We start from the raw sequence: 16,002 nt of genomic DNA, 5'->3' as shown, positions 1-16,002 counted from the left end.
GATTAGGGCCCAAAAAGAGGGTCCTGAGGCTCAGACAGGTGTGGCCAGTAGCCCGAGGTCACACAGCTGGTGAACAGCAGTTGGGATATAAAAGGGTAGGTAGCTCAGGGTAGCTCATTGCTTTCTCTTCTGGCCACAGGTGGGAAGGTGAGGGGTCAGGCGGGGACTGTCTTTTTATTTTTTTATTTTTTATCATTATTGTTGAAAGTATTACATAGGTCCTCCTCTTTCCCCCATAAACCTCTTCCAGCCGCTGCCGTCCTCCCCTGCACCCAGGCCCTCACCACCCCATCGTCTGTGTCCACGGGGAATGTCTTATTCCCTTCCCTCTTTTCCTTTTTCCTACCCACTGGGTAAGGACTAGGCCCCAGGGAAGGTGCCGGATTCGGCGAATCTGCTCAGCCTGACAGACTAATTCACCATTGCCTCTGAGCTGGGCTTGCGCTGGTGTCCCTGTGGCGCTGGACTGGCCTGGGAAGCTGTGTGGCACTCCTGTGGGAGCAGCCTCAGGCCCTTGGCACCCGGTGGCAGGTTTGAGTCTCCCAGGCCAGTGGTCGCCGGCCGGTGGTCTGCGGACCGCTGGTGGTCCGTGAGGTCTGAAAGGTCGGCGACGCTGTCCCAGACTATAGACTTGGGAAGATGGGGCTTGATGGCTCCCTTTCACAGGTGGGTAAACTGAGGCGCAGATGATACAGAATTAGCTGACTGAAGCTGAAACTGGCTTGGTGCTGATTGATTTACATACTTTGCAGCAAGGATGATTCTGTGAGGAAGGAAATAAAAAGTATTATTTATAGTATCTTCTTTATAGATGAGGAAACTAAGACCCAGAGAGGGCAGGGTACTTGCCCAAGGTCACACAGCAAATCCTTATTGGAGATGGACTGAGCTGCTTTGGCTTTAGTTTAAAAAAAACATTTTGAGAGTGGGGAGAGGGGCACCATTGAGATATGAATTCAATTTTTTTAAGCCAAATTGAGATATTAACCATTCATGCACATTGAGCACCCCTCGGAGGGATGCATGAGTATCCCCATCCTACAGATGAGGAAACTGAGGCAGGGCCAAGGTCACACAGCCTGTGACTAACTTTGGTGCTCAAGCTCCCTGACGCCTCTCAAGCTGGGGCCAGGCTCAAGTCGGACCCTTTAGTGAGATTGCAAACAACCATCCTCCCTGCCCTTGTGAACTAAAACTCAGAAACTGGCCTAGGAGCCCAAACTCACATATGGGCTGATGTCAGGGAGCTAGAGGCTCTGGTGGCCAAAGTCTGGATGATGTCAGCAGAACTGAACCCTCATTGCTTCTGGGGTCTCTATGTGGCTAGCCTCTGGGCACATGTTCCACCGACCTTCCCCTCTGAGTTGGTGGCGGGTCAGCTTTCAGACCCTGGTTTGTCAATCTGCCTCGTTTGGTAGCCTGTGACCTAGACCTCAGCCCAGTCCCCGCCCTCCAGTCCTGCTGCTTCCTCTTTCATCCTCCCCTGGCTTCCCCGAGGCTTTCCTGAGAGCCTGGGGAGACTGCAGGTGCCCGGAGGCCTGCTGTGTGTCTGGCTGCGGGCACTCAGGGGCCCTGGTCCTCCCTCTTGCTCTGATTTGCGACATGGCTTTGGGCACATCACTGCCCCTCTCTGTGCCTTATGTTCCCCATTGGTGAAAGGCAGCTTTGGGCTGGAAGATCTCAGCTGTTCCCTGTGACTTGAGTCCTGGCTTTGTAGCTTTGGGCAAGTCTCAGCCCCTCTCTGTGCCTCAAGTTCCCCAACTCTACAAAGGAAGTGCTGGGCTGCTCCAGCCTGGGTGCTGCGTGTCCTAATTTGGGGGCTGAGGCCTGCCTTCCTCCCGCTCAGGGTGGCCTTGAGGGTCAAATGGGACAGACAAGTGTAGACACCCCCGAGTGGGTGCACATCAGGAGGTGGATGGAGGCCCTGGGAATCCAAAGGCTTCTTTCCTTGAGGAGGGCCTTGCCCCCTTACTCGGGGGCCCTCCCTCTTCTGCAGAAACTCCCACATGAACTGTGTCCCTGCCTGAGTGCGCGGCAGCGATGGCACAGCCAAGTCCGCCTGCACAGCCCGGATCATGCTGCTCTCACCTCCGTCCAGCCAGAAGGGACCCTACCCCTCTGGTTCAGCGCCCCCTCCCATGGCTAAGCCCTGGTCCGACTGCTCACCTATACTTTCCCAGGTCCTTGGAGAGCATCCCTAGCCCCGTACTCTCCTGGCCTCAACTTCTCCATCTTCAAAATGGGCTGAAGAATGTGGGTCAGGGGAAGCTCAGAAAAACCAGGATCCAGGGATTCGGGTTCAAGTCCAGACTGTGTGACTGTTGGCAAGGGTCTTTCTCCCTCTGGGCCCTGGCGATGGGGAGGGGAGTGCATCCCGCTAGCTGTCTATCTTCTCAGGGTCCAGAGGCCCAGAGGCGTCCTGGGATGGAGATGCTCAGCAAGCTGTGAAGCCCCTGTAGGGAGAATGCCTTCTTATTGGCAGTTGGAGCCTGGGCCTGGCTGTGTGACCTTGAGCAGAGGCCTTTGCTTCTCTGGCCTCAGTCTTCCCATCCACCCAGTGGGAATGGGAGGGAGCTGGACCCCATTTCCCAGGCAGCCCTTCCCATCACCCCCCACATTCCTCATGGACATCTCCCTAGCCTCTCTGGTTGCTTTGGATGCGAGGCCTCTGTGGCTGCCCCCTTGTCGCCCATCCCCAGCACCGCCTGGCTGTCCTGCTCTTTCCCTCGCTCTTTCTGCCTCTCCCTCTTACCACCCCCATCTCTGCCTCTTCTTTCCCGTTGGGCTCTCGCTTTCTCCTCTCTCCTCTGTGTCTCTGGACCCCCGCTCCAGCCAGACCTGGTTCACATTCAGATGGCTGCAAAGGTACTTCGCCCCCTCCCTCCTCCCACCCAGGCCCAGGGGACCCAGCCCTGTGGGGAGCTCCTCCTGCCCCATCCCCATCTCCTCTTCCTCCTTGTGGGCCATTAATATAGAAGTGTCCTGGGCATTGGGGCTCTGCCACCTTAGCCCCCTCTGACATGACTCGCTGTGTGATTTTGGGCAAGTCCCAGCCCTTCTGGCCTCAGTTTTCCCCATGATGGGCAGGCTGCAAGAGGAGGCCTGTAGTTTTCAGTCAAGGAGCCCTTTAGGTGTGACCTGTGATTTGTGACATAGGCAGGCATTGCTCTAGTTTGCAGCGTTGGCACTTGGATTGTCATCAGTCCCCAAAAGGGCCACCCTCTGCCTCCACCCAGGTCTCACCAGCTCCCAGGATTGGGCTTCTCAGGGCTTGGGGAGACTTTGAAGGTCTGATTTGACATCCGTCTCCGACAGGAACTTGCTGTTGTAACTTGCTTGCTCCCAAAGACAAGGAGCTCCTATCTCACTCCCAGGCAGCTCTTGGCATCTTGAACAGCTTGGTCTATCTGAAGGGAAGCAAGAGTCCTTCCCATTCCAGGACTCTGCCCTGTGAATTCAGGCTTCAGGCTGACCAAGGTCAGTCCTGCCATAGTCCTGGACAAAGCCTGTCTGAGTCAGCTTTGGCCGAGGCATGTGGGCCAGCGTGGCCGGGCAGGCTGCGAGGGGCCTGGTCCCACCGTTCCCTGTGCTCCACTGGCCTCCAGGGCTCCCAGCACAGCACCCCTGAAAATTGCAGGCCGACCCACCACTGATGATTCCCTTCTCCTTTGTTCCCTCCTGCTCCCCAACTCAGAGAGGGAGACTGGTGGCTGGCCCACTCGCTCAGCACGGGACAGACGGGCTACATCCCCAGCAACTACGTGGCACCCTCCGACTCAATCCAGGCTGAGGAGTGAGTATGAACTCTGGACTCCTGCTTGCTCACCGTCGCTTCTCTCCTGGGCTGGGGTGGGAGTCTGGCTGCCTAGGGCCCAGCCACATCCCAGGCCAGAGGCACTGTAGATGGGCAGAAGCCTGGATCACCAGTATTATCCTCCTCCCTCCTGCCCCAGGTGGTACTTTGGCAAGATCACAAGACGGGAGTCAGAGCGGTTACTGCTCAATGCAGAGAACCCGAGAGGGACCTTCCTAGTGCGAGAAAGCGAGACCACGAAAGGTAGGAGCCAGTGGGAACTGAATCTTCTGGTGGGTTGTTTGAGCGGGGTGTTGCAGAATGAATAGGAGTTTGGTGTATGCCGTGAAGTGGGAAGAACCCTCAGGGTGGAGGAAATGACAAGGTCAAAGGCAGAGAGGTACATTGAGGAACACTGAGTTATCTTGGGTGGCCAGAGGTACAGTAAAAGAGGACACTTAGCCTGAGATGAGGAATGGATACAGATTGTCAGGAGGACTAGGGGTCACACAGTGAAAGGCTTGTTCCCAGGGTGGGTGTTGCTACAATGGGTCCCTCTCCTTCCCCTTCTTCAGGGGCCTCTGGGGCTGGACTGGGTCCTGGGACCTGGCTTTACCGTTCCCCCATCAGTCCTGGCCCCTGTTCTTCTGTCCCTTCCCCCCAGCAAGAGAATGCATATGTATCACCGCTTTCTCTCCAGCCCCTCTGCAAGTGGGTTGCAGGCACCCCATCACCATGGCAACGAAGCTGGGCCACTTCCTGTGGGCCTGGGACACAGCAGGAGTTGGGAAAGCAGATCATCCATGTCACGCATGTGCACGGTTCTGTGGCCATGCACGCCATGTGTGGGTCTAGGCATGTGTGTGCACATGGGGGTGGAGTTGTGTGTGTATTGTTGCATGGGAGTGAATTGTGGGTTTGTCCATGCCTGTGGGCCTGGGGAGTGTGTACCTTGTGAGCATGCAGCCCCCGGGCACAGGCACACCTGTGTGTGTGCGCATGGTCGGGGCCGGCTTCAGGCGCAGGCTGAGGCTTCCATGTGCACAGGGCCGGGGTCACCTGCAGTAAGTCATGGCTGCCCCACGCAGGCGTTAGAGACCCAGGTACAGTTCAAGTCAGCTCGGTGCCTGACTTGCTGTGTGACCTGAAGCCTAGCTGCTTCCCTCTCTGGGCCTCATTTTCCCTTCTCTACACAGATTTTAGCCTCTAGCTGAGGACTGTCCAGAGGGTCCGTGGCCTATGGGGGCTGGGCTTCTAGCAAAGTGCCTGTACGCTGCCTCCCAAGAAGGGCTTTCTGTGGCCACTAGAGCTTCTGCACCCACTGCCCCACCTCTGGGCTCAGCCTTGGTCCCTGTTGCCACCTTGTTCCCTTGAGGCCACTGTCTCTTGGGCTCAGGTTAACAGAGGCTCCTAGCCAGGCCTGCTGGGCAGGAGGGAGCTATTCCACCCAAAGCTGTTCCAGGCTCAAGGAAAGCAGGGAGGGGGCCATTGTGGCTGGCCCAGCTGAGCCTTAGCAGCCTTCAGGTCATGCCCAGCACATGGGCTCCTGCCTTGTCTGCCTCAGCCTCAGCCAGTCACCGGCTCCTGCCTGAGCCTGGAGCCTTCATGAAGTGATGGGGCACAGAGAATGCTGCCAAGGCAGACCCAGAGAGGGGCAGCAGTTAATCGGGGTACACACAGCCACGTGGGGCCACTTCTACGCTCCCATCAAGCATTTATTGAGCACCTGTTATATGTAGTCTTATTGAATCTTCCCAGCAGCCCTGGGAGTAGCCCCATTGTGCAGAGGAGGAAACTGAGGCAGGGAGAGGGCAAGCGACTTGTTCAGGTCACACAGTTCGGACACTCACTCAGGCTTCAGAAGTCTTGCCAGGGTCAAGGGTGCATGGCAAAGCTTTCCAGCCAGGTGCTCCCTTGCTGACTTGGCCCTGTCTCAGTGGCTGCCCCAGAGCTGGGTTGAACCAGACCCTGGCTCTGCCTGGGCCGGGGCTGCCGACTTGGCATCCCTCTCCCCTCCTGTGTTGGACAGGCACAGAACTGTGCGTAGGGCCGTGGCCTGTGGGGGTGGCAGGCCTGGTGATCACGGCTCCTCGCTGGCCCTTCCCTGCAGGTGCCTACTGCCTCTCAGTGTCCGACTTCGACAACGCCAAGGGCCTCAACGTGAAGCACTACAAGATCCGCAAGCTGGACAGCGGCGGCTTCTACATCACCTCTCGCACCCAGTTCAACAGTCTGCAGCAGCTCGTAGCCTACTACTCCAGTGAGTGCCACCCCCCAGCCCGGGGTGCAGGCCTCCAGGGGGTGGGCAGCTGGGCCAGGGGAGAGCCTGGCTGGGGCTAGGCTCTCTAAGGGCCTCAGCTGCAGACCCTGAGGAGGGGGCTTTGGGGCCAACAAGGGCTGGGGCTTCTGTTATGCTGAGGATATGTGGCTCCTGCCTTCCTCCCCCCTTCTTTCCCCTGCCCCCTCTTCCTTCCCCTCCTCCCTCCCCATCTTTTCCCTCTTCTTTCCTCCCTGTGCTCTCTTCCTTATCTCCTCTCCCCTCTCTCCCCCCATACCCCTCCCTCCTTTTTCTCCTCCTCTGCAGCTGGCTGGTGAAGAGGGGGCTGCCTGGAGGAGTGAGCAGGGAAGGGAGGGGCACAGGCGGTGTCGATTGTCTCTGCAGCCCTAGCACCGGTCTGAACTGGTTTCTGGAAGAGGAGGAGGGGGCTGCCACATTGATTGCTGCTGAGAGAGGGAGGATGCAGGGGGAGCGAGAGTTCGTGGTGCTCACAGGCACAGCCCCTGGGTATACAGAGCAGCTGTTGCATCTGGATGTTGAGGCTGTCGGGTGGACTGAAGAGTCACGGGCCTGTGTGCACCCTGTGGCGGGCCTGTGGGAGCCTGTGTGCTTGTGGTGTGCAGCTCTGGCCTCCGTGTGCCGTGTGCTGAGAGTGCCTGCTACTTTCCAGCCCACACGTCCTCCTCCTCCTCTTCTGTCAACCCGCCTCCTGACTCCTCTAGGATCTGCCCCTTCTGTCAGTCCCTCGGCCACCACTACTGTTCATGCTGAATCCTGTTCCCCCAGATCAGAACCCTCCAGGGGCGCTCTTGCAGTCTTAGGATAAGGACCCCAGTGTGGTCTCTGAGGCCTTGAGTCGTCTGAACCTGGGTCTGCCCTTCCTCCATTCACTTCCCCACAGCCCCCCAGCCTCCTTCCAGCTCCTCCACCCCAGCGGCTGTCCCTCCCTAAGGGCCTTTACACAGGCACCGAGGCACTGTGCCTTCTGCTTAGAGTGCTCTTCCCCGGTTAACCACTCACCCTCCTGCAGACTCAAGCCCAAGTGCCACTTCCTCTGGGAAGCCTTCCAGGACTCTATCCACCCCACCTGCTGTTGCATGCACATCACACATGTGGTTCTGGGAGTTTATTAAGGAAAGTTGGGCTCCCCTTGGACTGTGAGCTCCCAGAGGCCAAGGTTCCACTGGACTTGTCCTCCAGTGAGTCCCTGGTATCCACCTGGCTGGCCACGCCTTAAAGTGTGATTAATGAATGGATGGACGACTCGGGGAGCAGATGCATGGGGCAGTGTGAGCCTGTGTAGGGTGAGGGTGTGTACACACAGGTGTGGGGGGGAGCAGATGCATGGGGCAGTGTGAGCCTGTGTGGGTGAGGGTGTGTACACACAGGTGTGGATGCTTGGCCTCAAGGGCATCCTGTGTGTCCCCGAAGCCTGTGTGCATACAGCGTGTAGGTCTGTACACATGGTGGGACGGAGAGGCCCCAGGGTGGACACCAGGCCTGAACTCCATCTTCCCTGTCTCCGTCTTCAGAACATGCTGATGGCCTGTGCCACCGACTCACCACTGTGTGCCCCACGTCCAAGCCACAGACTCAGGGCCTGGCCAAGGACGCTTGGGAGATCCCCCGGGAGTCACTGCGGCTGGAGGTCAAGCTGGGCCAGGGCTGCTTTGGAGAGGTGTGGATGGGTGAGTCCTTGCCCCTACCCCTCCAAGGAGAACACAGTCCCCTTGGGGGACTTTGGTGTCCCCACCTGAGAGCCAGGCAGATGTCCATCTGTCTGGCAGCTCAAAACCCTCTTATCCCCTCCCCTTTACCTCCTAGAGTCTCACTTGCCTCTGTTGAACAGTGGGCCCTGTTTTAATGCGAAGCTCCCCCAGTGGTGGCTGGCACCAAGATGGGAAGTAGCCTCTTCATGCCTCTGCAGAGGGCTGGGCATTGGGCCAGGTGGCTTCACTCTGAGCCTCAATCTTCCCAACTGTAAAATGGGGCTGGTGACAGTAGGACCCACCGTGGGGCTGTGTGAGCGTGCATCCACAGGTTAGCTCTCAGCCCTGGGAAGAGAAGCCTCGGCGCGCAGAGGGAGTGCCGGGAAGCACAGGCCTGGCGTGTTCTGGGCCTGTTAACAATCTCCTGTCTCACCCTGGAGAAACTGCAAAGCCGTCCTTGAGAACAAACACTCTGCGGCCCTGACAGAACTCAGGTCCCCTGCCACGGCCTGGTTTCTGCTGACACAGAGGGGTCGTGGAAGTTGGGGTGAGGTAGGCATGACCCTTGTAAGCCTGTGGCTGCAGCGAAGGGACACAGTGGCCCATCTTCAAGGTGTTCCTCTGAGCCACTCTGTTCACTTGGCATTGCTGTCTTCATTGTTCTCCCTTCAGGGGAAGAGATGATGGAGAGGAGCAGAGAAGGTTCCTGGGTGGGAGGCACTGCAGGGACAAAGGCCTGGAGGCTGGAGCTCGGGCCAAGTCAGCAAAAGAGAGGTGCTGGCTTTGAGCTAGAGAGAGGGGAGAGGATAAGAAGCCAGCTCCCACGCACATGTGCAAAATGAGGATGGGAGCGAACGCTGGATAAGTCCACGCATCCGCTGTCCTGGTGGCTGCCAGACTCATACCTGGGTTGGTTGTGCAGTAATCAGTGGGGGAAGTTCTTACTTCTTCCCTGTTGCTCCCGGCCCCGGCCCCGGCCCCGGGCCCGGCCCCATTCACTTGCTAGCACCTGAGGCACCTTCTTTGTGCTGCTGAGAGGAAACATGATCACCCAGGAATGAGTAGTTGCATTGGAACTGTGGTCTCCCATCTCAGGTGAATGTGCTGCCTTTTGGGACATTCCTAATAACCAGAGTCCTAACAACAGCTACTATTTCTGGAGCATGTACCTCCATGGATGACTCAGGGAGCAGATGCATGGGGCAGTGTGAGCCTGTGTGGGGTGAGGGTGTATACACACATTTAGTCTCTGTAATCGTCCTGGGAGGAGCATCTGTTCTTGTGCACATTTTACAGGCGGGAGCTCTGAGGCTCAGAATGGCCAGGGAGGCCAGAGCTGAAATTGGTACCTGGGCAGATCCTGGGTCCCTATGGGTGGGAATGGGGGGCTTCCACTGAGGCAGCCTGCATCCCTCCCCACACAGGGACCTGGAACGGCACCACCAGGGTGGCTATCAAAACCCTGAAGCCAGGCACGATGTCTCCAGAGGCCTTCCTGCAGGAGGCCCAGGTCATGAAGAAACTGAGGCACGAGAAGCTGGTGCAGCTGTACGCCGTGGTGTCTGAGGAGCCCATCTACATCGTCACGGAGTACATGAGCAAGGGTGAGGCCTGGTGACGGGCACCGAGATGTGGGCAGCCCCTGGCCAGGTTATCTCTGAATGAGGGTGCTCCCCAAACAGCAGGTGGGGAGTGCTTTACTGCCCCCCAGATCTAGAGTGTACCTCTTTAAAGGTGGAATGGAATAGAGCACAACTTCTCATGTTGATGGAAAGTTAAAACAAAGATTGCCTTTCTCGTCTCATTTTGTTTAACAGTCTCCCACAATGCATCTGGTCTACCTCAGTTTGCTGGTTTTCTAAAGCCATTTGCCATTTTGGGGCAGAAAGAGATCTTCTCCTAACCATCCAAACTGAGCCACATTAAGTCCCTGGCTTTATCTTTACTGAATTTTAAAATTAATGAATTAATTTTTAAAATTCTACTTTTTACAGGCATAATTTACATATTATAAAATTTACCCATTATAGATTATAAAATACATCCAGTTCAATGAGTTCCAATGGATGGATGCGCTCTGTATCCCTTACCACATCTGGATAGAGAAGATCTGTCACTCCAGACAGTTCCCTTGCCCCCTCTCCAGCCCCAAACTCGGGCAACCACATGCCTCCTGTCATCCTGGATTTGTTTCTTCTAGGGCTTCATTTATGTGATCTTTCACATCCGAGGGTCTTCCTTATTGTGTGTTATCCGTACTTTGTTCCTTTTTTACTGCTGAGTAGGATTCCATCAATGGATGGACCATAGTTTCTGTTTACCTGGAGGTGAACATGGGGGTTGTTTCTCATCCTGCTTGCCTTTGAATGACAAACGTTGAGTGAGACTTTATCGGAGATGGGTTTACATGAAATCTGCAGTGCTGGTTAAAGCGTGGCCAGCCCTTCCCATTTGGACAGGACCTGGGAATCACTGCTTCCTGGCGCAGGGAGGGCAGGGCAGGGGCTAGAGCTGCCTTCTCTCCGCCCAGGGAGTTTGCTGGACTTTCTCAAGGGGGAGACGGGCAAGTATCTGCGGCTGCCCCAGCTGGTGGACATGGCTGCTCAGGTGAGTCAGCCCCTCTTGCACCCTTGGCTTCACACACTCAGGCCCACCTGGCGCAGCCAGCTCTAGCCTCCGGGAAGCTTGCTTTGGCTGCCTTCGCACTCGCTGATCGCACCTCGTGTGTTACTGGGAGCACTCACAGTGCTGCGGGTGGTGGTTCTGGGCAGAGGAAAGAGCCCTTCCTGTGCAGCGAGTCCCTGACTTGCTGTGGGACGTTGGGCCTCAGTTTTCTTCTCTGTGAAGGTAATTCACTCACTTAACGAACATGTATTCACAAACATGTACTTGTTTGCTGAACAACCTTTTTTCACTTAATCCTTATCACAACCAGGGGAGGCGGGGATGGCTGTTTGCTCCATTTGATGGATAAGAAAACTGAGGCTTGGAAAGGGGACTCGGGACTGCAGGCAGGAGCTGACCCTGCTCTGTGTCTCTGGGGCATCTGGGGCCTCTTTTATGGTCACCCACTTCCCTGGGTGCCTCTTGTCTTGTGCTGCCCCTTTGCCCTTTGTCCCGCGTTCCCTCCTTCTGCTGAGCGCTGGTCCTGCTTTTCGTGCAACAGCGTTTATTATGACCTACTTCTCTGGCCTGAAGAAGGGGATGGGCAGGGTGTTTGGTTGGCTCTCTATCCTCGGGATGACCCCAGCCCTGGGCTCATGCCTGTGACCTGAGAAGGGCTTGGGGTGGCCCCTGAGCCAGGCTCCTGGGTTTTGCCTGCAGATCGCCTCAGGCATGGCGTACGTGGAGCGGATGAACTATGTCCACCGGGATCTCCGTGCTGCCAACATCCTGGTTGGAGAGAATCTCGTGTGCAAAGTGGCCGACTTTGGCCTGGCTCGGCTGATCGAAGACAACGAGTACACGGCCCGGCAAGGTGGGCAGGGTCTGGGCGGGTACCAGGTGCCTTGGGAAGTCCTGCCCCTTCTCTGAGCCTCAGTTTCCTCATCTGTCATGTGGGGCTGGGAATGACGCCTATATGACCTTTCTTGCTCCTGCAGGTGCCAAATTCCCCATTAAGTGGACAGCTCCAGAAGCTGCCCTCTACGGCCGGTTCACCATCAAGTCAGACGTGTGGTCCTTTGGGATCCTGCTGACAGAGCTCACGACAAAGGGCCGGGTGCCCTACCCTGGTAAGAGGGCTCCCGCAGCCCGTCTTTAGTCCCTGAACCCCTCTGCCCTGGTGACCTTGGACAAGCCAGACCCCCTCCCAGGCCTCGGTTTCCCCATCTGTATAAGAAAGAAGTTGAACATCTGATCTTAGGCTCTCTCTCTGGTCAGGGCTTCCAGCCTTGGGGAGGGGCTTATGCTTACACCTACCCTGTTCTGATATCCCCATCAGCTTCCCCCCACCCCACTTTCCTCCCAGAGCCTCCTCACTCCTCCCTCTGCCCACAGGAATGGTAAACCGTGAGGTGCTGGACCAGGTGGAGCGAGGCTACCGGATGCCCTGCCCACCTGAGTGTCCCGAGTCCCTGCACGACCTCATGTGCCAGTGCTGGCGGAAGGAGCCCGAGGAACGGCCCACCTTCGAGTACCTGCAGGCCTTCCTGGAGGACTATTTCACGTCCACTGAGCCCCAATACCAGCCTGGAGAGAACCTATAGGGGGCAGCTACAGGGCCAGACTGGCTGCTCGGCGTGGATCGGGCTGGGTGGCCCCCAGTGTGGGGTCCTGCCTCGCTCTTCCTGCCCGCTGTTGCTCCTCTGTGGGGCTGAGTTGTCAGTGATTAGGCCTCTCCCTCTTTTGTGGCATGGAAGGGCTTGGGGCCTGGAGCAGCCCTGAGGGCGGGGTCCAAGGCTGGCACAGTGACTGTGCCTGGCTCCTGCTCCCGCCACACACCTCCTCCTTGTACACCTCCTGGAGCTCCGTGAATTGCAGCAGGAGGATGTGGGGAAAAGGGCTGGAGCTGAGGGCTCCCTTTCCCAGCCTCAGCCTCCTCTACACATTGGCTCCTTCCCTCTTCCACGCCATGCAGGGCTGTCTCCAGAGCTGGCCAAAGAGCCTTTCCAAAGAAAAGTGATAGGCCCTTGGCCGTCAGCCTGCCTGATTCCCTGCCCCTTGCCGTCCATTTCTGAAACACCTGTTCGTGGAGGCCGCTGGGTCCAGACCCCTCTGCTGTGGCTCCCGGGCAGAGCAGCCTGACGCCTAGACTGACTTGATGATGGTGGGTGGGGTGGGCTCCCCCCAAACCCTGCCCTTCTTAGACCCGAGGGTCCCTTAGAGATCATCAATTCCTTGTCCCTTACTACCCATGGGGAAACAGCCCAGAGAGAGGTTGTGACTTACCCAAGTCCACAGAGCAGTTCAGAGTTGAGGTGGGATCAGAACCCGGTGCTCCCTCTGTCTTCCTCAGGAACCAAGATTGTCCTCAGCGGCATCATGGACAGACTGTGGCAGCCCAAGGGACAAGGGGCCTGAGGGTGGGTTAGAGACAGCAGAGAGTTCTGCTGCTATTTCCTGTTCAGCGGGGCTGTTGGAGGAGAGAGTGGAGGTGGGTGTGGGGCTGAGCTGGGAATGAAGGGTGAAGGTGCAGGTGTAGGGAGGCAGACTTCAGTCAGAATGTGGGTGGATTTTGACCTTCAGGCTTAGCCAGTCATGAAAGGGAGTGAGCTCCCAGGCTCTGGGGGCAATCAAGCAGAAATAGAAGATCCAAGTGGTTGGGAAACTTGCCCTGGCCTTAGGAGGGGGCCCCAGGTTGTCTGCCCAGTTTGTCCTGTGTCATTTCAATGCCTGGCCCCTGCTCTCCTCTCCACGTTGGCACCCTAAACTCATGAGTAGGGAAAGGAGTGCCTAGGCTGGGGTGGGAGAGGATGAGGGTTCCACTGTCAGGGATCAGGACTGGCTGTGAGACCTTGGGTGGACCTGACTTCTCTGGGCTGCAGCGTCTGCCTCCTTGTGTGGCCATGGCCTCTGCAACTGCTCCCCTCCTGTCCTGTCCAGACCTGTGACCTGGTATCACACAGTGAGCGCAGCCCGGGCGTCAGGAGACTGTTTTGGCCCTCGCTCTGCTGTTCAGCCTTAGGGTATGTGGTGGCTTCTCCCTGGCCCCAGTGTGCTCCTCCTAAAAGGGGAAGCTGACAGTTTGTGGGCACCTTGGTAAGGGCCTCTGTGTGTGTATGTGTGTGTGTGCACGTGTGTGTTCCTCCATGTGTGTCCATATTTAACATGTAAAAATGCCCCTTACTCTGTCGCCCAGACACATTGTACATTTCACCCACAGCCCCCCGCTCATAGCAATAACATTCCTGCTGCCGGGGATTCTTGAGCCAGCCAGGCCCTGCCAGCGGAGAAGGAGGCCAAGGGGTGCCTGCCTATGAAATTTCAACTTTTCCTTTCATACATGTTTATTACCCAAGTCTTCTCCTGTCTGTCCCAGTCCCAAATCTGGACTCACCTACACGAGCGTGCTCTCAAATCCCCTTCTAACTGCCCAAGGCCCTTTGTATAAGGTGTCCTAATACTGTCCTTTTTTTAAAACAAACAAACAGTGTTTTGTAGATTTCAGATGACTATGCAGAGGCCTAGCAGACCCCCGGTTCTGGGCAGGACCTGGGGGTCCCACATTCCATGGCCCAGGCTCGGGGGGTGGGGGAATCCAGAATTGGTTGTAAATACTTTGTATATTGTCTGATTAAACACAAACAGACCTCAGAGTTCAGCTAGTGGTTTATTGAGCCTCTGCTGTGTGCCGGAGGGTGAGGGGTGGGGGTGAGGCCAGACTGTGGTCAGAGGGCCTTTGTGCGGGCGCTGGGCCTGGGCGTGACATGATCAGATTGGAGTCAACAGTTACCATGGAATGTGACCATGTATGCACACCTGGACCTGCATCTGTGGAGTGAGCACATTTGGTGGAAGCCTTGCTTGTGTCTGAGCTGCACAGATGAAACCCAAGACTCCCACAGTATCTGCAGTTCAGAACTCTGATGCCGGGTGGATGGTGGTGGCCGACACTCTGGGGCTGGGAGGGCTGTCAGGCCCGCATGGAGTTGTGGATGTGCTTCTGGGGAGATGTGGCTGTGCGGGTGCTATTTGCGTTTCCCAGAGTGCGGGGCTGGGTGGGCGGTGGGGCTGTATTGAAGTCCTGGGCACTGGAGAAAAATTTCAAAGACTCTTCTCTCCTCCCTTCTCTCCCGCCACCAATGGACACAACCTGGGAAGTTCATTTGCAGCAGTCTACGAAGAAATTTACTTTACATCAGATCATGCACATATCCACGAGTCACCTCTGGTTGTAATAACACTTTAATTAAATGGGGATATTTGTTCAGTATAATTTTCACAAGCCAGAGAGATCCCATGGGTGTGCTCATGACTTGGGAGCATAAATAAGAATTCCCAAGGAGTGTGGCCGTGAGTGAGGAATTCCCGAGGAGCGTGGCTGTGAGTGAGGAATTCCCGAGGAGCGTGGCTGTGAGTGAGGAATTCCCGAGGAGCGTGGCTGTGAGTGAGGAATTCCCGAGGAGCGTGGCTGTGAGTGAGGAATTCCCGAGGAGCGTGGCTGTGAGTGAGGAATTCCCGAGGAGCGTGGCTGTGAGTGAGGAATTCCCGAGGAGCGTGGCTGTGAGTGAGGAATTCCCGAGGAGCGTGGCTGTGAGTGAGGAATTCCCGAGGAGCGTGGCTGTGAGTGAGGAATTCCCGAGGAGCGTGGCTGTGAGTGAGGAATTCCCGAGGAGCGTGGCTGTGAGTGAGGAATTCCCGAGGAGCGTGGCTGTGAGTGAGGAATTCCCGAGGAGCGTGGCTGTGAGTGAGGAATTCCCGAGGAGCGTGGCTGTGAGTGAGGAATTCCCGAGGAGCGTGGCTGTGAGTGAGGAATTCCCGAGGAGCGTGGCTGTGAGTGAGGAATTCCCGAGGAGCGTGGCTGTGAGTGAGGAATTCCCGAGGAGCGTGGCTGTGAGTGAGGAATTCCCGAGGAGCGTGGCTGTGAGTGAGGAATTCCCGAGGAGCGTGGCTGTGAGTGAGGAATTCCCGAGGAGCGTGGCTGTGAGTGAGGAATTCCCGAGGAGCGTGGCTGTGAGTGAGGAATTCCCGAGGAGCGTGGCTGTGAGTGAGGAATTCCCGAGGAGCGTGGCTGTGAGTGAGGAATTCCCGAGGAGCGTGGCTGTGAGTGAGGAATTCCCGAGGAGCGTGGCTGTGAGTGAGGAATTCCCGAGGAGCGTGGCTGTGAGTGAGGAATTCCCGAGGAGCGTGGCTGTGAGTGAGGAATTCCCGAGGAGCGTGGCTGTGAGTGAGGAATTCCCGAGGAGCGTGGCTGTGAGTGAGGAATTCCCGAGGAGCGTGGCTGTGAGTGAGGAATTCCCGAGGAGCGTGGCTGTGAGTGAGGAATTCCCGAGGAGCGTGGCTGTGAGTGAGGAATTCCCGAGGAGCGTGGCTGTGAGTGAGGAATTCCCGAGGAGCGTGGCTGTGAGTGAGGAATTCCCGAGGAGCGTGGCTGTGAGTGAGGAATTCCCGAGGAGCGTGGCTGTGAGTGAGGAATTCCCGAGGAGCGTGGCTGTGAGTGAGGAATTCCCGAGGAGCGTGGCTGTGAGTGAGGAATTCCCGAGGAGCGTGGCTGTGAGTGAGGAATTCCCGAGGAGCGTGGCTGTGAGTGAGGAATTCCCGAGGAGCGTGGCTGTGAGTGA

At 57.0% G+C, this 16,002-nt stretch overlaps 1 protein-coding gene across 7 annotated transcripts in view; it reads left to right on the top strand.

Annotated features, from left to right (window-relative positions):
* SRC (SRC proto-oncogene, non-receptor tyrosine kinase) overlaps positions 1-14,037 on the top strand; it is a 33,490-nt gene extending 19,453 nt beyond the window's left edge. For 3 of the 7 annotated variants that reach the window (XM_005868452.2, XM_005868453.2, XM_014541402.1), the window contains 10 exons: positions 2,833-2,865; positions 3,695-3,793; positions 3,954-4,057; positions 5,904-6,053; positions 7,604-7,759; positions 9,205-9,384; positions 10,311-10,387; positions 11,105-11,258; positions 11,383-11,514; positions 11,780-14,037. In XM_005868452.2, coding sequence (XP_005868514.1) covers positions 2,833-2,865; positions 3,695-3,793; positions 3,954-4,057; positions 5,904-6,053; positions 7,604-7,759; positions 9,205-9,384; positions 10,311-10,387; positions 11,105-11,258; positions 11,383-11,514; positions 11,780-11,988 — 1,294 coding nt within the window. In that variant the 3' untranslated portion in view covers positions 11,989-14,037. Of the gene's footprint in view, positions 1-833; positions 2,866-3,694; positions 3,794-3,953; positions 4,058-5,903; positions 6,054-7,603; positions 7,760-9,204; positions 9,385-10,310; positions 10,388-11,104; positions 11,259-11,382; positions 11,515-11,779 lie in introns of those variants that run through there. The other 4 variants (XM_014541404.1, XM_014541403.1, XM_014541401.1 and 1 more) reach the window with 3 other exon arrangements.
* Positions 14,038-16,002: the final 1,965 nt, after the last annotated feature.

This window comes from Myotis brandtii, unplaced genomic scaffold, assembly GCF_000412655.1.
Source record: "Myotis brandtii unplaced genomic scaffold, ASM41265v1 scaffold27, whole genome shotgun sequence".
Lineage (NCBI taxonomy): Eukaryota > Metazoa > Chordata > Mammalia > Chiroptera > Vespertilionidae > Myotis > Myotis brandtii.
The sequence above is the reverse complement of the archived record's forward strand: the minus strand, read 5'-3'. Positions and strand labels throughout refer to the sequence as shown.